General features: G+C 50.0%; 1 protein-coding gene and 1 long non-coding RNA gene across 5 annotated transcripts in view; one reads left to right on the top strand and one right to left on the bottom strand.

Annotated features, from left to right (window-relative positions):
- Positions 1-214: 214 nt before the first annotated feature.
- Positions 215-20,559, bottom strand: BPIFB1 (BPI fold containing family B member 1). 3 transcript variants are annotated; one of them, XM_025469731.2, is made up of 16 exons: positions 20,468-20,559; positions 17,983-18,142; positions 16,675-16,816; positions 15,889-15,996; positions 15,051-15,200; positions 14,225-14,306; positions 10,482-10,545; positions 8,467-8,552; positions 7,289-7,468; positions 6,419-6,472; positions 5,782-5,940; positions 5,264-5,331; positions 4,690-4,735; positions 3,764-3,827; positions 2,772-2,848; positions 215-392 (listed from the first exon to the last, which is right to left on the bottom strand). In XM_025469731.2, exons 2-16 carry the CDS (start codon positions 18,095-18,097, stop codon positions 360-362), a joined length of 1,428 nt encoding a protein of 475 aa, XP_025325516.1. In that variant the 5' UTR covers positions 18,098-18,142; positions 20,468-20,559; the 3' UTR covers positions 215-359. The 3 variants fall into 3 exon arrangements, with proteins under 3 accessions (XP_025325516.1, XP_035561598.1, XP_035561597.1); XM_035705705.1 differs by having other exon boundaries at positions 20,362-20,497; XM_035705704.1 differs by lacking the exon at positions 20,468-20,559 and adding an exon at positions 18,375-18,968.
- Positions 14,722-21,923, top strand: part of LOC112673806 (uncharacterized) — a 74,942-nt gene continuing 67,740 nt past the window's right edge. The window contains exon 1 of one of the 2 annotated variants that reach the window (XR_007405613.1): positions 14,722-14,945. This is a non-coding gene — a long non-coding RNA (uncharacterized LOC112673806). The remainder of the gene's footprint in view (positions 14,946-21,923) is intronic. The other variant, XR_007405614.1, reaches the window with a different exon arrangement.

Below are 21,923 nucleotides of genomic sequence, written 5' to 3'. Positions count from 1 at the left end.
GCACAATTGGCTTTCTTATCCCTTAGCCCAGGGAGGAAGCCATAACCCTGACATTGTCCATATATCGTCCAAATATGTCCCAGACATAGCTTGGACACGGCCCAGATCGGCTCAGGTGTGCCTCAACATGACCTAGAGGGGGCTTGGATGTCAGGTTCCCAAGCCTGCCAGAGTTAAAATAACTCCTGAGTTGGGACAAAGATACACTCCAGACTGTAGGAGTCACAGATAAATCTTTATTTATTGCAGAGAGAGGTGGTCTACAGAGCTGGCGTCCATACTTCCTTTGGGACCCAGCCTGCCCTGGATGGCCACCTTGATCCAAGTCTTCATGGGAGTGAGGAGAGCAGTCCGGGGTTCTATGAGGAGGCTGGGGTGACCACAAGGGCATCCTGGAGTTGAGGAGACAAGTCCATTCAGTGTTTTACCTCCTGCTTTGATGTGGTTTATGCTGGTGGTCCTCCACCAGGTGACCACGGGAGATTATGATCCTGAACTCACTCACTCACACACAATTCTTGGAAGGATCAAAGTCTGTGTGGGAACAGTGATGTTGTGCAGGGGTCTGGGGCGCAGGTAAAGTATCTGCATGCAGAGTATGGGATTGCATAGGACTGTTGTCCCCAAGCCCAAGTGATCACCAGAACTCTTCAAAAAGCTTCACAAAATGCAAATTCCTGGTGGCTGTAGTCACTGGGTGCCAGCCAGCTAACTTTTTAATGATGCTCTGCCTTTTTTATTTTTTGAAACTAAGTGTGATACAAGGAACGTGACCTATTAAGTTTCCCCCAATCTTTTATTATAATAATTTAAAAAGTTTTAATTTATTTATTCATGAGAGACACAGAGAGGCAGAAACATAGGCAGAGGGAGAAGCAGGATCCCTGTGGGAAGCCTGATGCAGGACTCGATCCCAGGACCCTGGGGTCACGCCCTGAGCCAAAGGCAAATGCTCAACCATGGAGCCACCCAGGTGCCCCTATTATGATGATTTTTAAACAGAGAGCAAAGTGGAACGAATTCTCCAGTGATCACTTGAATACTAAGCACCTAGTTTCTATTACTAACTCTTTCTGAACCATACTTGCTTTATCTCATATCTATCCATTTATTCATGCCTTCAGCTAGCTTTTAAAACATAAATTACAAAGCTATAAAAAGGAAATCAATGGGCTACTAGCTCAAAATAAATGAATAGAGCAAAACAGGAAACTTGGAAAGAGATCCAAAGAATGAGGCGATATCTTTCCAACCCAAAGTGCAAATGATGGGCTATGCAATGCAAGTTGATAAAAAAAAAAATGAGGAAAGTACCTAAATGCCCCTTAAGAAGAGATATGTGAAATAAACCAAGCTCTAGCCATCCAGTTGTATGGACAATGTTGTTCATCCAACATGAATCGAGCGTAATATGTATTTTAGATAAGCTGCTTATGTTGTAACTGGACTATTGTAATGTAGTCAGTCCATTAGTGTATGCCCTGTGTATTCATGCATCTGCTGGGTTTTATGGAGGAGGAAGCTGGGCTCAGGCCAAAGGACCTGCCTGAGGTCATGGCTAGAGAGAGGCAGAGCCGGGATTGCACTGGTCCTCGGGTTCCTGAGTCTAGAATTTTCAGCCTCTCTCTGTACTATCCCAGCACTTTTCTCATTATTCTCCATCACAGTCAGCTGAAGGGTGTACACAGATTTTGAGGTGGGCAGTAAGTCATACATTAACTGGCCTCTGAAACTAGTTAACCAAGCCTCCTACCCTTCTACCAAATGTGACCTCGTGGTATGGGGAGGCATTGTTGAGACTTCCTTTCCTCTTTGAATTTCTCCAGCATGAAATTCTGAGATGAAAGGAAATAACTCAGGAAGTCAGTGATACCAATCCACAGCTTTGGGCAAATCAGGACTAATATAAGTTAAAGGTTTGGTCCAAGGTGGCTTCTGGCCTTGAGTTGGATACCTTGGCCATGGAAAGGTAGGCAATCAGCCTGTGAATTTTCTTAATTCTAAATAATTCTGCTTTCAATATCTCCCCCACCTAGAGTGGACTAGAAACTCCAGGAAGGCAGAGGTTTTGTTCACTGTTGTGGTCAATGCCTGGTACACAGTAGGTGCTTAGTAAATGCCTGCTGGCTGGCTGACTGAGATGGGCCTACCTCACTGTCATTGGCTCCTGCAGAAATTGGGGCCTGGAGCACGTGTTAGGAGGGCAGGTGTGGAGTACAAACCCCAACTGTGCCACCTACAGTGCTTGTGTCCTTGGATATGGATTTGCCATTTTTGGGTCTCAGTTTCCTTATCTTTAAAATGGGGATTACGGCAGGATCTGCTATATTGATGGGTGTGAAGACTGAATAAGATGTTGTTCAGTGGCACAAAACAATTATGGGCTTTTAAATATTATTAATGTTAATATTGGGGGGTGGGAGTGATGCTGCTTCAGCTCCCCTCCCTAGCAGCTGTCAAGGAGAGTCATTGCTCAGCGAATGTCTATTGAGCATTTACCATGTGCCAGGCATTACTGACTGAATGAACAAGTGAATGAATGAATAACAAGGAGAGTGGAGAAAGCTGGAGGTGAATGCACCCCAGGCCAGGACGGTCTCACTCTTACACATACAGATGAAGAAGTGAGACCCGGAAAAAAGAAGAGGCTGGTCCAGGGCCCCCCGTGAGTGACCAGCAGGGTCAGCGTTGGAGTGCAGGCCCTGCCTCCCTGCCCAGGGCTCCCCCAGCGGCTGTGCCCTCCCTGGGGCAGAATGTTTAACCCCACTCACCTCGGTAAGAAAGCATGAAGCTGCCTCGAATCCCCAGGCCTTCACAATTGATATGGGGATTCCGGATCTTAATTTGCCTGAAATAATAAATGTGGTCAGAGACCGGTGGGCTTGGGGTGGGATTGAGCAGCCATGCGCAGGGAACTCGGGACCTGGCACACTCAGTTCGGACTGTCCCTCCTGCCTCTGCTCACTGTTCTCTGGCCCCAGCATCCACCCAGCCGCAATCCCCGCCCTATGCTTCCAGCACCAGCTGCTGTTGGCTCCAGAGGGCACCCCTCCCACTTCTGCTCATGAACCATCAGGAACTCCTGTCATTCACAACAGAGATGTCTATACATTTAGATTTCCTACTCTAATAAAATAAGAAATGAAGAAAGACATGGTTTGCATAGGTTACTAATTCTCCCCACTCCCTCAATCTGGGGCTTCATTAGAGTAATTCCACCGTTGCCCTTGGCTTCCTCCACTGTAACACAGACAACAGTGCAAACATCAGCGATGGTACAGAGATGTTGAGACCCGACTGTGCCAGGCACCTCCTTGGGCCCCTTGCAAACATCGTCTCCTTTATGCGCCCGAGGAGGGTGCTTTTATTTTCCCATTCTACAGACGGCAAAACTGAGTTAGGATGGAAAGGCAGCTTGTTCAAGGCCAGGTAGCCAACAAGAAGGGGAATCAGGACTCGAACCCAGGTCTACCTGAGGCACCTCGAGTGTGCTCTAGTGTCTGTTTACACCTCTGTCTCTCTCCTGCCATCAGCCCAGTGAGGCGGGGGCATTGCCTGGTTCACCTTTGTCTGCCTAGGTTCTGGCACTAGTAAATGGGGCTAGGAAGCTGGAGATGGAAGAGGTCATTTCTAGTTGGGTGACTGGGAAGGCTTCCTGGAGGAGGTAGAACTTGAAGTAGGCTCTGAGGATGGATGGAAAGTGAGATGCAGACATCACCCTCCAAGCCCTGGGGAATGGGGGATGTATAGCAAAGGGACGCACCGTTCTCATTTGGCAGTAGGACGGAGATGAGGATCTCAGTGGTGATGTTTTCTAAAACTTCAGGCTGTGAAAGAGAAGGTCACTGTTACCCTGGCTGAGGATCTCAAGTCCCCCAAGTCATTCCTAAAATGGGTCCAGCCCGGCCCCATGGCCAGGGCAATCAGGAGAGATGCTGGAATCCCAGGGTACTGCCATTCAGAGCTGAGAGGGTTCCCAGGACCCGACAGGCTGGGGGGCAAACAGGTCCAATTGACTCCCAGTGCATGGGGGGATATTGGGTAGCATTAGGGGGATGCACCCCCACCCTCAGGGGCTCCACTGCTGTGTTCTAGCTGAATTTGTTCCAAGGGAATTTCACCCAGTTCCCTGAGTTTTGACTTCTCCAGTGAAGTCAAAGTTCTGATTATCATGTGGGATATCACTTAAAAATTAGCCAAAAAATAAATAAAATAATAAATAAAAAATGAAAGATAATGAAACAAAACACGTGGACCAAAAACCAAAACAAAACCTTGCAAGAAGACAGGATTTAGCCAGTCTGAGATCTCTGAGCCACTCTGACTCCACTGGGGGAACAGAGGCTGACCAGAGGTCACTGAGGTGAAGTGAGTCTACATGAGCAAAATGAGAATGGGAAAAGAAGGGATTTGGTTTTTGATGAAAGATCAAAATGTTACAGAAGAAAAGTGAATGTGTATCTGTATATCTGTGATTGTGTGTTCTCAGCTGTGTCCTGCATATAGTAGGTGCTCAGTAAACACCAGAGCCAGGAGGTAGGACTTTGTAACAGATAACGTGGAGGTTGGCCAGCCCATCATGGAGCTGCCTATGGCAACCTGGTTCCAAGCAAATCTTGGTCAATGTTTCTTTTTTTTCAATGGACTATCTTGGCCCCTGTGCCCCAAGGATGATCTATTAATACTCACGTTGAACAGGCCAATGCCTGAGTTCATCAAGTGGATCCGATCAGAGCTGCAACAGAAGATGCCCTTGAGAATTCATTCATTCATTCAACAACTATTTATGGAGCACCTACTAGGTAGGGCTTGATTTGTCCCACAAGGCTCGAGTTTGCAACCCCTGAACTCCCTTTGGCATAGCAGCAAGAGGGCTGCGGGATGTGGGGAGAAGGTGGGCAGAGGTGCAAAAGGCAGCTGGAGCCCTGTGCTTCTGGGCTGGGCTCATGGGGGGTCAGCATCGGGGCTTGACTGTCACTTCCAGCATCTTGGAGTTGTCCGGAATGAGATGAGGGGATGGTGCTGGGCATGTTGTTCCCACGGCTGGGGTCAGCCTGTCCCATGGCTGCTGTAAGGCCGCTTTTCTTTCCTCCCTTTTCTCTGATATTTGGTTCCCACAGCAGGACAGTCCAGGCAAGGTCTCCTTTCTACACCTCCCAGAGTAACCTTTACTTCATGCTCATACATATGGAGGTTTGAAACACTGGGTGTTTAAAGAAAACCATTGGTCACAAGGTGGTGAGACAATGATTTATGTGTTTACCTGATTTCATTTAAGTTGAGCATAAGTCGGTCACCTTTGGTGTAAAACTGAGCTTCTGAGCTGGCTTCCTGCAATGAGAGAAGGCTGTTTCTTTCAGTACTTGTGTCAAACATAGGGGCAGAAAGGCTCTTCCAGCTGATGTTGTCAACCTGATAGGATATTATCAGCCGGGGCCCTTGGATAATCTATCTGAGGATGAAGGCGGTACTTAGGAAAACAAAATTGCCAGATGGGAAGAGAAGAATGAAGATGACATTGTTGGAGCACCTGAAACTGGCTATTTTTGGTTAGGCCATCTGGACTTTTCATTATATGAGCTAATACAGTTCCTTCTGTGCATGTGAATTAAGTTTCTGCCCGAAGATCCTAACTAATAAAGTCACAGGACCGGAGTTGGGCCTCCAACTGGGCAACGGGAGTGGTGGAAACAATTAGCAAAGGAAGAGGGTGCTCAGTACAGTGAACAGGCACAGGAGGGGCCCCAGATTGCTGCTCACACCACAGACAAGTGAACTCACGATGCCCAGGGTAAAGAAGGGGCGGCGGGCTTCATTGGTGGCGAACACTTCCAGCACGATCAGTTGGGCCACCTTGGGGCTGCCCTGGTCCAGAAGGAGCTCTGGGGTCTCCTGAGTCAGGATCTTCACCATCTGTGTGGGTCCCAGCTGATCTGCAGCCTGGAGAGACATCAGATCCACATGGGGCCTCCCAAGGGCTCACCAGGGCCCCGTGCAGCTGCTGTGGCCTGGCCCCCCAGCCACCTTCCTGGCCTCCCTACTTCCTCTCTTGCTGCAGCCACCATCCTTCTGCCCCATCCTGGAGTGGATTGTTGGTATCCCCATCTCACAGCCTTTGGTTTTGCTTCTCCCTCCAGCAGGAATACTCTTCTCTTTAGGGAAGCCCTCTCTCATTTCCTGGATTATATTAGGTGCCCCAGTCATGCCCTCGGAACCCCTGGAATCTATCCTTTGTTACCACACTTGTAACTGAAATATCATCTGTGTAATTGATGCCATTAGACTGAACGCTCTGTGAGGACAGCAGACACCAGCGCTGGAAGGAAACCGAGCAGTCCCACACGCATTTTACTTCCCGGAGGTCAGTGGACAGACCACAGCAAGCACCCATCAAACTGCTGATGGCAGGCGGACCAACCTTCTCACTGATTGTCTTGATGTTTGACTTCAACCGGCGGGCCAGCTCAGGAAGCTGAGGATGAGGGGGAGGCAGAGCAGGTCGGCTAGAGGGGACAGGGGAGGCATGCCTCCCATAGTCCCACTGCCTGGATCCCCACAACCCCAGGAAAGCTGGGTGGATCTGATGGCCCAGGCCCCAAGACTGTCGCTGGTGGAAAACAGCCTCTGCGTCAGCTGCTGTGGGGCATGGGATCCTCACCAGCCTGGACTTTCACTATGGGTTGTTGGTGTTTGTGGGTGTTGGGCCGAGGACATGGAGATGTGACCCAGTTCTTACTATAGTCATGAATGTGGTTGCTGGTGATCATTCCCTTTTTCTCAGCATACTAACTTTGGGCCAACCCCTCAGTTTCCCCACTGGTCCACTCTGGAGGAGGTAGCACACTCCAGTTGACTGGTGATAGTTATCTGCTGTGCTGGGTTGACAAGGATTCCAAGGCCATGTCGGCATCCAGGCTCGATAGTAAGGAGGGCCCTGATCAATCAGTGATGTCTGCCACGGGCCCCACAGTGGACAGCGGGCACGACTGGACAAACTCACTATCTAAGACGCCCTTTGGCTCAATGGGACTGTTAATTGGTAGAGGAAGCAGTTGTATTAGGTTCTAGAAAGTAGGACTAGGACTGAATCTTATAAGGAAACTTCTAGCTTTAGAGCTATAGTCTATCTGTTAGAGGAGGGAGTGAGCTCTCAATTACTGGAGGGACTTAAACTGAGCCTGACAAAGGATTACTACTCAGAGGCTTAGGGCAGTCCTTGAGCCCTTTTGATTCGGGAAATTCTCATGGTGTAGCGGAGGGGGCCCCGTCCTCTCGTGCCAAGACTTACCACATAGTCCACCAGGACCACGAGTTCATCTGGAGGGAGCAAGGAAGCTACCACAGCATTCACCACATCCTGCCTCACAGTGAGGCTGAAAGGGGTGGTGTCCAGGTAGGGGACCGTTAGGGAAACTGCAGACTCATTGAACCACTTGGTCACATTTCCCTGGAAGTCTGAAAACTTGGCCTGAGAAGACACAAAGCAGATGGTTGGCTGGAAACTTGAACTCCAAAAATGTACCCAATAATAACCTCGAAGACAATGACACCATTTGGCCTATTTCCCTTTGTGCGTTTGCTGACAGGGAGCTCAGCCTGGAATTCAGGTGGTGAGTGATCTCAGGTGGCCGACAACAGCGACTCCACCAGCACCCTTCAGTTAACCTCTGATTCTGTAAAACCCAGATGTCCTATTTGGCATTTAGGTTTTTGACCTCTCAGAGACCTCACAAACCCTTTGGATGAAGGGACAATTCAAAACTGCAACCAAAGTGATGAAAATGTTTGGTTGCAACAGTTGCCTGGAGTAACCAAGTAAATGGCTCTGGGCCTTACGCTGTCCAGGCTCTCCTGGTCCCTCAGGGACCCCAGCCCCAGGATGATTGCATGGCCCCACATTTCACAGAGGGTTCCTGCTGTTCCTCCTGCCTGCTGGGCCCTGTGCAGCCTCACTTCACCTTCCCCTTGGTGACTATTATTGTCTCCATTTTACAGATGAGGAGAGAGGCTCAGAGAAGTGATAGAATTTGCCTGAAGTCACACAGCCAGGGAGTTGTGAGGCTGAGAGAGAAACTCAGGTCTGTGTGACCTCCAGGGATGGGTCCTGATCCTGGGCTCTTGTTTCAAGGTCATCAGATATTTGGGGTTTGGCAGGGGCTTGCCTAAGAGGAAGGCTGAGAACCCCAGTGCCGACTCTGGCCTCTGACTGGGGAAACCAGAGTGGGAGGACAGATCTCTGGGACCGATGTTCTGTGTGGAGCCTTTGGATTCCACCTGCTGGTGTTCCTCCGTCAGGATGGATTACATGGGACTGTGCTCGGCCTGCTGAGTTTCTAAATCAGCCTGTGTGTCCTAGCCGTGAGTGGTGTTTTCTTCCCTGAAACAGACCAATGGTGTCTAATCCTTGGCAATTAAAGAAGAGCAGTGATTATCTCTACTTTACTTTTGAGGTCCCGTGACACTCACCCCCAGCTTGAGTTGGATGACATTACCCTTGATGGCAGGAGACAGAGGGTCAAACTCCAGACGGTCAGAGCTGAAGGAAATAGGCACTGCTCAGGGACAAGAAGAAAGTTCTGTGAGACAGGAGGGCAGCACTGGATGGTGTGCTTTGGGGGCTGCTTTTGGCTGAAGCTGCATTATTGCCTGGGGGTCAGTAGGGAGGAGCGGAAATAACGATGCTGACAATGATAATGATGATGAGAATGACTTTTATCAAGCATCTGTCAGGCACCACATACTGTGCTAAACCTTTACACTTACAGTTCACACTCAGTTTTCACAATAACATTAGGAGGTTCCCCCCTTACAGATGGGGAAACAGGCTCAGAAAAGCAAAATGAGTTGCTCAAGGTCATAGAGTGAACAGATTTTGAACCCAGTTGGTCTGATGCCAACGTCCTGGTTTGGAACCAGAGTGAACTATTGTTTATAACTCTGCCTCCTCCAGTGGACCACGATCTGCACCCCTTAGCAGGACAGCGTAGCTGGTGCACGCCCATCTGCGCCCTGGCTCGCTTGTGTTCCCCTGAGGATTCCCCTCATGGCCAGCAGGTGGCAGTGGTGTCTCAGCTGCCCTGGCTGTTGGGCGGAGAATGGGGAGGGCTGCACAGAAGTTCAGGGACAGGCGGAGGGTGAACCACCTGCTTGGACCACCTGCTCCCCTGGGGAAACGTCCTGCCCTGCCCCTGAGGAGCAGAGGAGCCAGACAGACTTCTGTTCGAGCCCCAAGAGCCTTGGCTACTCTATTCCTACCTCTGAACTTCAATGTTCTCATCTTAAAACCGGGGTAGATAGAATAGAAATACCTGCCTCATAGGTTGTACAGGACTGGTCCCTACTTAGGTTGGCTCATATCTGACTTACACCACACTTGGAACTTGCAGAACTGGGTTCAAGCTTTCCCCTATGACTACTTTCCTCTGTGAACTTGGACAAATGACTTAATTTCTCTGAGCCTCCACTTTCTTATCTATGAGGTGGGATGCTGATGGCTACTTCATGGAGTTATCTGAGGAGTCAGCGAGACCCAGCCCAGTAGGTGCTCTTTGGGTGCTCACCGCGTACTGCTTCCATTCTCCTCTTCCCCTCCTCCCTGGTCATCTTCTGGCTGAGCTGCTTCAGATCTTGAGACAGCGGATGGTAGAATTTTCTTCTTCCCACTAATTCCCACTCTGGGAGCTCTGAGCACAGCGCAGTTGTGAGGTCTGCACAGAGTCTTCCCATCTCTGCTACTCTCAGGGAGGGAGAAATGGCCTCCTTCCTGAGCACGCGTCTTGCCTCCTCCCTTGTCTTCTCTTCTCTAATAGGCTGCAGTAATTGCCGTCTCATCCACTCATTCATTCGTTCATCCATTCAGCTCCATTTGTATACAATTCTCTGTGCAGGGGTCCCTGGGTGGCTCAGCGGTTTAGCGCCTGCCTTCGGCCCAGGGCGTGACCCTGGAGACCCGGGATCGAGTCCCACATCGGGCTCCCTGCATGGAGCCTGCTTCTCCCTCTGCCTGTGTCTCTGCCTCTCTCTCTGTATCTCTCATGAATAAATAAATAAAATCTTTAAAAAACAACAACAACAAAACCCCACTGCTCCATGCAGGTAGAGCATCTGCTACCTGCCTGGAACTACCCTGTAAACTTTTAATCCTAACAATCTTGTGGTATAGGAAACCCCATTTTATAGATGAGGATAGGAAGGTGGGGTGGCTTTCCCAAGTTACGGAGCAAGTCAATGGCAGAGTTGGGATTTGAACCTGGAAATCTGACTCACACAAAAACTTGCACAGAGTAGGTACATGTGAAGTCACAGGTGTGGTGAATTCCTGTCTGCTCATCTTTGAGAGGGACTCCTAGATGCTCATTGCACTTGCTACTGGGCCAGGTTGCGGCTCAGCCTTGACTTGGGAGGCCTATGCTGGGCAGAGCCAGGATGTGGTGGCTGGCTCAGCAGTAAGGGAAAAAGGTGGGAGAGAGCAGAGCACCTACCCCTCAGCAGGTTCATGAGGTCTGCATGCATGTCCTCAAAGGCTGCCTCGAGCACGGGACACAGCTGCAACAGCACAAATGCAGAGGCTCCATTATCGCGGGGCCAGAACACAACCCCACAATGACCCACACTTGGCCTGTCCAGCCAGGCTTTTGTTCATGGGATTGACAACTTGGTGTTGTGTCCATTCTGCCAGCCATTTTTGCATTCAGAGCCCACCCCGGCCCCCAGCGTGGCCTGGGATCTTTTGCAGTGGTTTGTCCCTTACCCTGTGCCCAGGAGTGTACCTGGCTGGCCAGCTGCCCTCCCCATCAGACCCCTTGTCCTGTTCACGAGAGCTCATGTTTTCCATGAGAGGGAAATGGAGAATTTGTTTCCTAATTCAGTTCCTTAGTCGACCAGTCATTACTGAGTTCCTTCTGCATGTCAGACTCTAGAACGGGGGCTGGCAAGGCAGAGCCAGCAAGACTCATGAACAACCTATGTGCCTTTTGTGGGTTTCTAGATCCAACATATCCCTTTGCCTCCTGAGCTTTTCTTCCCCCTAAAATTTATAGCAGTTCTCACCAAGGGGCTGATTCTGTTGCCGAGGAGACATTTGGAAGTTTCTTTCTTTTTTTAGATTTTATTTATTCATGAGAGACCCAGAGAGAGAGGCAGAGACACAGGCAGAGGAAGAAGCAGGCTCCCTGCAGAAAGAAGGCCTGATGTGGGACTCGATGCCAGACCCAGGATCACGACCTGAGCCAAAGGCAGATGTTCAGCCACTCACTGAGCCACCCAGGTGTCCCCATTTGGAAGTTTCTGGAGACACTCTTAGTTGTCACAACTTGGGGGAGGTGTTATTGGCATCTAGTGGCTAGAGGCCAGGGATGCCACTAAACATCCGTCAGTGTGCGGGACAGCTCCCACAACAGAGAATTATATGACCTGAATGTCAATAATGTGGAGGGTAAGCAACCCTGGCCTCACCTAATCCTGGCTTCGCCTGTTTTGCTGAAGGAGGAGTTTAAGCCTTTGACTTGCTTGTGGGACTCAAGAGTCTTGTTCTCAGGGTGTCTGGGTGGTGCAGTTGGTTAAGCGTCTGACTCTTGGTTCCTGCTCAGGTTGTGATCTCAGGGTTGTGAGATTGAACCCCGCATCAGGCTCTATGCACAGTGGGGTCTAGTTGGGATTCTCTCTTCCCTCTTGTTCTGTCCCTCCTGTTCATGCTCTCCCTCTTTGTCTCTCATATAAATAATTAAAATCTTAAAAAAAACCCACAAACCCCAGAGTCTTGCTCTCTGCTCTAGGCAGCCCGTTTTCTGGGGTGGTGCGCTGATTCTGTCATTTGTCTTAGATACAATATCCCCAGTGGAAGAATCTTCCAGTTGACCACCCATCACAACTCTTGAGAAAGGACAGTGCACTTTGAGAAACTTTTTCTATGAAAGTTCTCTATGATCTTTTTCTATGAAAAGCCCATTCCCTGCTTCTAACTGCTCTGCTAACCCAGAACCCAGGGAGGATGGAGGACTGGGGGTTGGAGACCCCCAGCATTCACTGTTAGGGGCCAGCCTGTTCCTCGGGGGAGAGGTGTCGCTGGCGACCTTGGCATCATCTCTCAGAATTACCTCTCTTGCACTCCCACCAGTGTCTCTCAACCCTGACTACACATTAGAATTCTCCAGGAAAGCACCCAGAATCCTCTGGAGTACTATGGTCCCACCCAGGCCCATTACATTGGAATCTCCATCAGTACTTTTAAAAGCTTTCCTGGGTGGTTCTGATGTGCAGCTAGGGTTGGGACACACGTATTTACATTGAAAAGGGCTTCGGCATTTTCTGGATGGGCTCCTCACAGATTTAAACATGGTGTGCCTTTCCCTTCATTTTAAGTAAAATATTCATATGATCTTTGTACCAAACTCACTGACTCGTGGTGGAAAATAATGGTGATTAAGAGAACCCCAGCTTTCTCATATCATTCATTATACATGATTTTTCACCCTTAAAAACAGATATTAGGCAAACAGCATTTTTATGCCATATTTTCTAGTGGAAAATACATTTTTAGCTAATAAAATATGATGCTATTTAAAATATGATTTTGCTGGAGGCTGGGAAAAAATTTCCAGCTGGATGCTACTTCAAGAAACTCACACTTTTAGGAGCACCTGGGTGGCACAGTTGGTTAAGTGTCAGCTCAGGTTGTGATCTCAGGCTGGGGAGATGGAGCCCCACATTTGGCTCTGCACTTGGCACAGAGTCTGCTTGAGTTTCTCTCTCTCCCTCTGCCCCTCCCACTTGCCCTCTCATTCTCTCCCTTTCTCTCTCTAAAATAAAGAAAGAGGGACACCTGGGTGGCTCAGTGGTTGAGCACCGGCCTTTGGCTCAGACTGTGATCCCGGGATCCGGGGATTGAGGCCCACATCGGGCTCCCTGCATGGAGCCTGCTTATCCCTCTGCCTGTGTCTCTGCCTCTCTCTCAGTGTCTCTCATGAATAAATAAATAAAATCTTAAAAAAAAACCCCACCTTTAAATAGAAAAGAATTCATAAAAGAAAAAATATCTCACGTAAGAAAAGACAAATTTTACAGAATTCTTCACTTTTCAGATTCCTCTTAGAAATCTCTCTGGAATGGTTTAGTAAAGTATTCAATATGATGCAGCTATTACAGTAATTATGAATCTTACACAGTGGCATAGAACATAGGTATAACTTAGGGAATATCAAATTATATTGACACTGAGGACAACCACATACAAATATGAATGCATGTGGGTGGAGATTGGAAGGCGTATAGATATAAAGGAGGAAACGGCTGCCACGTTAAGATGGAAGGATTATGGGCACTTTCCCCCCAAAGTCAGTTGAGTTATTATATAATCTTTTCAATTCAAAGAAGTTTAATTATAAACAAAACATTAGTTATCTGACAAGGTGTTTCGAACCCCAGGAGGCTCACTGTGGTGAACCCATCTTGGAATTTACAGTGGAAATCAGTGCTCAAAGTTACAGTTTTAGTTCACCCATGACATACAAGGGACATCTAAATTGAGATGAACTTGTTTATTGACTCAGAAGAATAAACCCAGCAAGGCCTGGTGGGTGACGGACCCCTGAAGACCATGGGTTGTTACGAGACACCGGTATGCTTGAGCCAGCTTGTACCACTTGGTGAGGGCCATGTGTTAAATTTTCAGGAATTTCTGAGCCATGAGCTAAACCTAAACCTTATTAAAAATTCAATTATATAAACTTACAACTAAATTAATTATACTAAAAGCAAAGCTAATGAGAACTCAAAACTCATTACCTCCTAATTATTTTGTTATATTTTACTATTATTGCTCTGGAGGTTATTTATGTCAATTACATCTGTGTGGTGAAACCATACAATAGTGTGCTGCGGGGCATTTCTTACCAACTCTGCTTAGTGGTCTCACACGAGAAGCTTGAAATAGGCCTTGGAGCAAGAGTTTATGCCAGAGAAATCAGCAAGTGCTACAAATCAGGGTCCCTTCCACTCAACCTCCTCAGAGCCAGTTAATAATTTATCAGTACGTCACTGTTCAAGGTCTCCTGGGTGACTTTCGGCAGTTCTGTTACCTTTAGCTCCACGATCCACTGAAAGAATGGTCAGGCCTAGAAGTTTCCCACTCAGGGAGACACAGGTCCCTGAGCATCAACTTGCAGTTCCACCCAGCCCCACAGGGGGAGCCATCTTTGCAGGCCAGAGAGGCCCTGATTCCACTCACCTGAATTTTCACCAGTTTGGGCAGGGCTGGCACCAGGAAGTCCATGACCGTGTTGGCTAAGGAGTTGACCAGGAAGGAGAGCCTTCCGGAGAGGAGAAGGGGAGAGAGATTAGGAAGGGGCAGAGATGATGCTATTTTACATAAGGGAAGATAGAGCCCAGGGGGGAGGGTGACTTGCTCAAGGTCACACACCCTGTTACAGACAGGGCTGGGAGTAGACCCCCCCAGCCAGGTGTAGATGGTGGCAGAGAGTTGTCAGGGAGTAGAAGCTGGAGGTTGTCTATAGAAACGTATGCTGGGTACTGGGATGGTGGCATTGGCTCTCTCCCCATCCTCCCACTAAGGCAAAGTGGAGGGGAGTCCCATGCTGTGTGCCATGTGTGGTGCTGGGTGCTTGTGGCTGGAGCCTAATCTCATCCTCTCACTGTGGCCTCGAAGCTGAGTCATAGGGATGCAACTTGCCAGTGGCACACAGACAATAAATGAAGGTGATGCATTTGCTTGACGCCAAAGCATGTTTTTACCCTTGGCTCCCCTCACGCCTGCCTGAAGTGGTTTGAGGGGCCCTAAGAATGTGGCTCCTCTCCACTTTCAAATATTTCCCCCACTTCCTGGCAGGATGCCTGAAATCCCACCGACTATGTTTCTGCTCTTGATGTCTTGAACGTTCTTTGGTATCACGGATTCCCTGAAAGGAGCCTCAGCTCAAGAATCAGGATGGGTAAGTCCCTTTCTTTCTCTGGGCCACAGTGTTCTCCATCTGAGAATACCACCTGGCTTCCCTCCCAGGCATGGTGGGAGCCCGGCGGGAGGCGGCCACACTCACTTATGCAGCAGGCTGATGCGCAGGCTCCCCTGGCTAGTGGAGCAGTCAGCGAGGACGAGGTGGGCGTGGCCCCTCTCATTGGTGTTCACTCGGATGATGGCTTGGACCTCTGTTTCCATGTGCATCTCCACGATGGTCTTGACCAGGGGCCTGGGAGTAGAGGTGCCCACACTGTCTCAGCTCCAGATCAGAGCAAACCTGCCGGCTATCTCAGTCTTCTGGTTCTCTTACTTCCCAGCTCAAGCTCCTCTGTCTCTCTAAAACACACACACTGAACTCCGGCTCCTTCCCCAAACCCACTCCTTTCATGATCTTTCCCATCTTGGTTGCTGGCCACTCCATCCTGCCGGTTGCCTCTACCTACCTCTGAAACATATTCAGAATCTGAGCACTTCTCACCACCTACCTCCCTATGCCCAAACTGGTCCAAGCCATCGCTACTGTCTCCCTCCCCAAATTATAACAGAGACTTCTGAATGGCCTCCCTGCCTCCAAACACAGCAACCAGAGGGATTCTTTGAAAGTTCAATCATGTCATGTCCCTCCTCTGCTCAGAACCCTCCATGGCTCTCATTTCACTCAGCAAAAACCAAGTCTTTACTTTGGCCCACAAGGCCCCACAAGGATCTCACCTCCCACTATTCTTCCCCCCGCCTTTCTCCTCTTTGTCATTCTTTGGACAAAGCAAGTGTCTCAGGTCAATGGACTCTTGCCTCAGGACCTTTGCACTTGCTCTTCCCTCTGCTTGGGACTCTCTATCAGATATATGCATGGAGAAAAGGGGCAATGCGTGATCGATCCTGTGAGGGCTGCTGTATCTGACTGGTAGGACACTCACGTGTTGAGTCCAGCCACCATGTCCAGGGGGATCTTGACCGTCAGCCCCTGGCCTTCATCTGAGGGTTCCACCTGCAGCTGCAGGATGTTGGCTGAGGTGACTTTCAACCTGGATGGGATGTGGGAGAGATTAGATTCATGTCTCATGCTCAACTGAACATCATTCCCAAACTGGCCCCCTGACTCTTCCCTGTGTCCCCTGGTGCCCCTGCCAGTGGTGTCCAGCCAGCAGCTGGACCTAAGCCCTGTCCATGGCTCTTCCTCAGCATGGTCTGGCCCCCATTTGTCCCCTCCACCACTGTGAGAAATCCTCCCATGGCTCATTGCCACTTAAGAGATGAATCCCAGATCCTTGGGCTGACTTGGAAGACCCTCCGTGACCTGGCCCCACTGACCTCTCAGTCCTTACCTTGGGGTTTGAGTGCCAGCTGTTCTGGGACTCTCACCCCTTTGGGCCTTGGCCCAGGCTGCTCCCACTCCCCAGAATGCCATTTTCTTCTTTTCTCCTGGTGAGTGTGGACTCATTGGCTCACCTGTCACCTCCACTGAGAAGTGTCATCTTCCCCCTTCACTATCCCACCCCAGGCAACCTTCCCCCTTGGGGTCACCCTGTTAGGGTTCCTGTGTCATTGTTAGCTCCTCTGGGAGCTTCAGAAGGAGGGACTTTGATCCATTTTTCTTGGTTAGACACCGAGTTGATACCAGGTGATGCTTGTCAACTGGTCAATTGAATAGGCAAAGTGTGTGCGGAAGGAGCAAGCGCCCCGCTTGGTTCTGCTCCACGTACCAGATGATGTGGTTCAGGATGGAATTCACCACATTGCCTAGTATGGGGATGCCCCCGGCTGGCTTCTCCCGTATGCTGCTGAGCAGTGGCAGCTGCTGGAGGATGTGGATGGCATTGTGGTCCTTCAGCTCCTGTGTCAGCCCTGGAGGCAGATCTCAGAGATTAGGGTCCAGCAGGAGGGGCAAGACAGATGGCTTGGCAGTGGCTTCAGGCTGGGAGGGGGCATCACTCAGGGCTACCTGGACCCAGACATAAGGCTGGGAGAAGGATGGCTCCATCCTGACCATCTACTGTGGAGATGTGGCTTTGAGGATGATGGTCCAGATAGGTCATTTTCACATAAACACTCAGGTGGGGACATAGGTGGGACCATTTACCCCTTTGAGCATTGCCAGCTTCTGTGGGAGCATTGACCAGAATCCCTCCCACTAGCCAGCAGCAAACTCTCTGGACCCAAGAGGCAGGGAACCCACAAGGCCTTGTTGGGGGCTGTTTTGCTGCCAAAACATACTTGCTAATAACTCTCTGGCTCCCATGTCATGGGCCTGTTGTCCAGAGAGTCTCAGGTACTGAACTGAGATAGGAGAAGTCAGGAGTCTTCAGTTCTGGTCCCTGCTGGACTTTTCCCTGGGCATCCAGAGCCCATTTGGCTTGTGTGAAGAGCAGGTCAGAAGTGCTGAGTGCTCCAGAAGCAGCTCCAGAAGCAGTCCTCAGCCCATGACTGATGAGGATAGGAGTATAAATACCCCAGCTCCCTTAACTCTCTGGCAGGATGACCCAAGTGTGTCCCCTACTGTGTCCTAGAGTCCCTGTGTGTTACTATCTCGCAGCAACAAAGCCAACCTTTGGTCTACTCCATGGTAATGGATGTTAAGCTTTGTCAGTGAAGGGTCTAGAGGGACATGAAGAAGGAGGGGGCCCAGTGGAATCATAGAATTGAAGGGAGGATCTTAGAATCATGGACTCTTGGGATCATAGACACTCCCAGCCATCTTGAGTCTCACCCTAGACCTGGGATCCCAGCTGTGCCTTGCACACTCCCAGTGATGGGGAACTCCCTCCCTCCTTTGGAGGGCTGTTCTGCCTGCCCTCTTGCCTTATGGTGGTAAGGCCTGGGTGGCCCAGACTTGCTTTCTTTTTCTTTTTTTGGTGGGGGTGGACAGAAGGAGAGAGAGAATCTCAAGCAGGTTCCACCCTTAGTGTGGAGCTCAACATGGGGCTCGGCCCCACTACTCTGAGATCATGGCCTGAGCCAAAATCAAGTCAGACACTTAACTGACTGAGCCAGCCAGGGGCCCTGAAACTTACTTTCTTTGATGACTTCTCGGCCGAGGCTAAACACTGCAGGGGGGTTGAGGGCGGTTTCAGCCAAAGTAGTTGACAGCAAACCACAGAGGAGGGTGAAGGCGAATGGGCCAGCCATCTTTGTGGGGATCGGTGAGCAGCAGCAGGTGGCAGGTGAAGGAACCTGGAGTGAGCACAGTTGAAGGAACCTGTTAGCTGGGAAGAGAGGTGAAGGGCAAGCCTGCCATGCCTGGTGACTTGGGGCAGAAAGTCCAGAAGAGGCTATTGAGCAAAGTGGTTAAGAGTGTGGGCTCTGGAGCCTGACCATTTGGGTCTGTGTCCTGTCTCTACTGCTGGGTGCTAGTTGTGTGGCCTTGGACAATCAGCTTAGCCTCTCTGGGCCTGTTTTCTCTCACCTGGCAAATGGGCATGATGAAGTAGTGCCCTCCTTCAAAGGGTCTGGCACTTAGAACCCTCCAGAGTCCAACCGTAGCCAACTTCACCTCCTGCTTTTTTCCCTACGAAGTTCCAATCATTCCAAACTTCTTGAAGTTCCCAGAACATACCGTGTTCTGTCCTGTGTCTGTGTTCTAACTCTTCCTGTGGTACTTTCCTCTTCCTTATCTGCCTGCTGAACTCTTATTCATCTTTCAGAACTCTGCCTGCATGTCCCTTTCTCTGTAGTTTCCCTCTCCTGCAGCCAGAGACCCTGGACTACATGTGGAGAAATGTTGACTGAGGGGCTGCTGTCTGCCCAGGACAGGAAGTTTGGAGGCAAGAGGGCAATGGATACTCAGGTAGGATGCAGGGTGGCAGGAAAGGTGTTTGCTTTGATACTAAGGGGCCTTAGATGGAAATAGGTGGCTGCTTGGAGCCAAGGAGAGAAAGGCAGAGAGAGGAAGAGGCCTGTGGGTGCCTCCTGGGAGAGGACCTTGGGGTATTCTCACTCCTTGGCCACCCCCCCTCTCCACCATGGGGCAGTGCATCAGCCCCTGTCAGCTGGTCCTGAGCTCTCAGCTTATACCCTGGCTCTGCCTCCAAGCTTCAGCCAGGGAAGCTTCTGCCTCTGTAGGCTGTCCTGCTTGGAGGGAAGGAAGATGCTGACCTGGAGATCTGAGTCCTTCAGATCAGTCCTTGGCTCAGCATGTGAGCTTCTTGTTGCCAAAGATAAACAGGGCCTCTGGATGACATGTATCTCTTGGATGGAACAACATGAACTCTCTGAGCCATTTGCTGTAATGATTCAACGTCTGTCTCTTGGACTGGGCTGTAAGCTCCAGGAGGAGGTGTTTGGTCTAGCTGGACCCCATTGTACACTCCAAGTGCCTGCCATAATGCCTGGCACACAGTGGGTGTTTAATAAGTAAGTGGTTGCTGAGTGAATGAATGGCCTCTGGGAATCCTGGAAAAATGGGGAATCTGAGCCTGCTAAACTGAGCAGGTCTGGGCCATGGGGACTGAGAGTGGAAGAGAAATATCATGGGCCTCGGGGTCAGATAGACCTGAGCTGGAGGCCTGCCTCTACCACTTGCTGTGTGATCTTGGGCAAGTGCCTTACCCTCTCTGAATCTCAGTTTTCCCATCTGTAAAATAAGGGATAATTATAGTACTTATATCACAGGGTTGTTGGGAGGATTAAATGAGCCACAAGAGCTCAATGCGTGTTAGCTGTCATTATGATTATGACAGTATCGTTAATGCTGGGGTCAGAAGAAACCACCTTGCAGTCAAAGCCAGAAGACAGAGGTAATGCCCTGCACCCTTTTGCTCGGGAAGCCCCCCACTCCCACTCCATAATCTTTTTCTTTCAAGCACCTTGACCCTGTTGTTCTTCTCTATCTTTGCACACCAGTCGGTCCTCTGATCAGAGGTCCTCAGGGAGCCGACAGTAGGGCAACATTTCCTCCTGTGGAAAAGTGTCTCCTCCCCAAATCCAAACACCATGTACACAATCACTGCATCATATCTCACCTCCTGGCCTTTGCTTAGGCTGTTCCCTTTACAGTGGGATGCCTTCCTCTCTTCCTTTGTCCAGCCAACTTCTGCTTGGCTTCTCAACTGATGTGCTACCCCTTCCAGGAAGCCTTCCCTGACTGCCCTTTACCACAATGTCCCTGGTCTTTCCCTGAGCACAGCATGTACCACACGACCCATACTGGGAATAACTTGAGGGCCAGGTTAGTCTGATGCTCCTCCTTGTCCCCAGAATCACCCCAGCATAGGCTGGGCACAGAACAATTGGTGTGTGCAAGGTAGGTTTATGTCACTGAGATCAGGTTAGGGAAAGACTTAGCCAATCCAATTCCTTCATCATTGTTCTTTGGTCTTTTGGGCAAGGGGGCTGAGCACCTCTCTACCCCTGATCCTGACCTCAGAGGGTCCTAGTGGACTAAGGGACCTTACCTCAGGGTCAAGTTTTTGTCTTGCTCTTGACCTGACTGCAATAGGTATCTCCAGCTTAGAACCTTCCTGGTGCCCTAGGCTTTCAGCCCCTTCCCTACACTTTTACCTGGACACGCCGGAGTCCTCAGGATGCTCCTCTCCTCAACTGGATAGTGGGTCTGGAAGTCTAACCTTATATCCTGCATGCCCCAGTCTGGGAAGTCACCCTTTGCATTTGGTTCAAGGCTTTGGGCTGGGCTGAGGTCTCCAAAGTAAATATTTGTGGCTTCTGGTGAACCACATCCCTGTCTGGAGACAGCCTTGGGACTCCAGCTTCCTGGGGTTTGGAGAAAGGAGGGTCTGGGCTGGCATGAGGAGTGGGCGGGGCACAGGGGCACATGGCAGAGGAGCTGGACCGGGCACAGTGTGGTTTTGGAAGGGGCTCCCTGCCTTCTGGACAGCTGCTCCTGGGGGGACGATAGCAGTGAGGATGTATTAAGCGCCTACAGCATGGCAGGTACCACCCTGGGCTTTACACTGCTCATGTCAGTGGATTCTCGTCCCCACCAGGATCAGGATCATTATCCCAATGTTACCAAGGAGGAACCTGCCTTGCATAGTCAGCAAATGACAGAGCCAGGATTCAAACCAGAACTCGGACTTTAAAACCTATTAGGGGATGTCTCTATAGCTTGGCAGATACACAAGGTCCTGGGGACAGTCTGGGTCCAAGTCCTGACTCAGTGGAGGGCAACTTGGGCCACATTTCCTAACCTTTCCAAGTCTCAGTTTTTCATCTGTGAAATGGGAATAATAGTAGCACCTACCTACCAGTGTGCTAAGAGGAACTCGGTGGACATGCTTAGAGCACAGGTCCTGGCACAGCGTATGTGCTCAATAACTGTGAATGGTTGTTGCTGTTGTTATTACTTCTTGCAATAGCCTGGGTCTTTGTAGAGAGGCAATGATCATAGTTTAGTCCAGATAGCTGATCTGGGGGAAGGAAGTAATAGCCTTGCCCACCGCTTATTCCTAAATGCATCCAAGGATACGCATCTCCATTAATTAATTCACTCAACAGAATAGGTTTGGATCCCATTTGGGTTACTTTGCTGTGTGGCCCTGGGCAAAGTACTTCACCTCTCTGGGCCTCAACATCCTTATCTGTAAAATGGAGATAATTGTAGCTGCTCCTTCACCGGCTGCTGAAAGCACTTAGTATGTGGTTTTGGTCATTCATTCTGCAATAGTTACTTCCCCGCTTTGCCTTGCCCTTGCCTTCAGGAATCTCAGTGAGTACTTGTGGAATGAATGAATAACAAGACATGACTGTGCCCCAGAGGAACAAATGAGCGGTCCCCTGGGCCCCCCATCACTCCGCCTGGGTGCAAGCCTTGCCTCACTTAACCTGCACAAGTCACTCATGGGCAGGCGTCCTGCCCTGGGGTTCCCAGGGCCATCTGAGGCTCAGAGAGGTGGCTGACTTGCCCCCGGGTCCCGTGGCCAGGGCTACCAGAGCTGGGACTTGGGCCTAGTCTCTCTAGTCGGGACCACAAGATCTTTACCATCCTTTGTCCTTCTTC

Source organism: Canis lupus, chromosome 24, assembly GCF_003254725.2.
Source record: "Canis lupus dingo isolate Sandy chromosome 24, ASM325472v2, whole genome shotgun sequence".
In the NCBI taxonomy this organism is placed as follows: domain Eukaryota; kingdom Metazoa; phylum Chordata; class Mammalia; order Carnivora; family Canidae; genus Canis; species Canis lupus.
The sequence above is the reverse complement of the archived record's forward strand: the minus strand, read 5'-3'. Positions and strand labels throughout refer to the sequence as shown.

Bases quoted from the DNA above. Each gene is read 5' to 3' on its own strand.
- BPIFB1 (XM_035705704.1), bottom strand. The intron at 10,546-14,224 runs GTGAGTGGAATC...GTGCTGTTGCAG, and splicing joins CCAAACTGGTGAAAATTCAG to CTGTGTCCCGTGCTCGAGGC. The intron at 4,736-5,263 runs GTAAACACATAA...CTTCTGTTGCAG, and splicing joins CTCAACTTAAATGAAATCAG to CTCTGATCGGATCCACTTGA.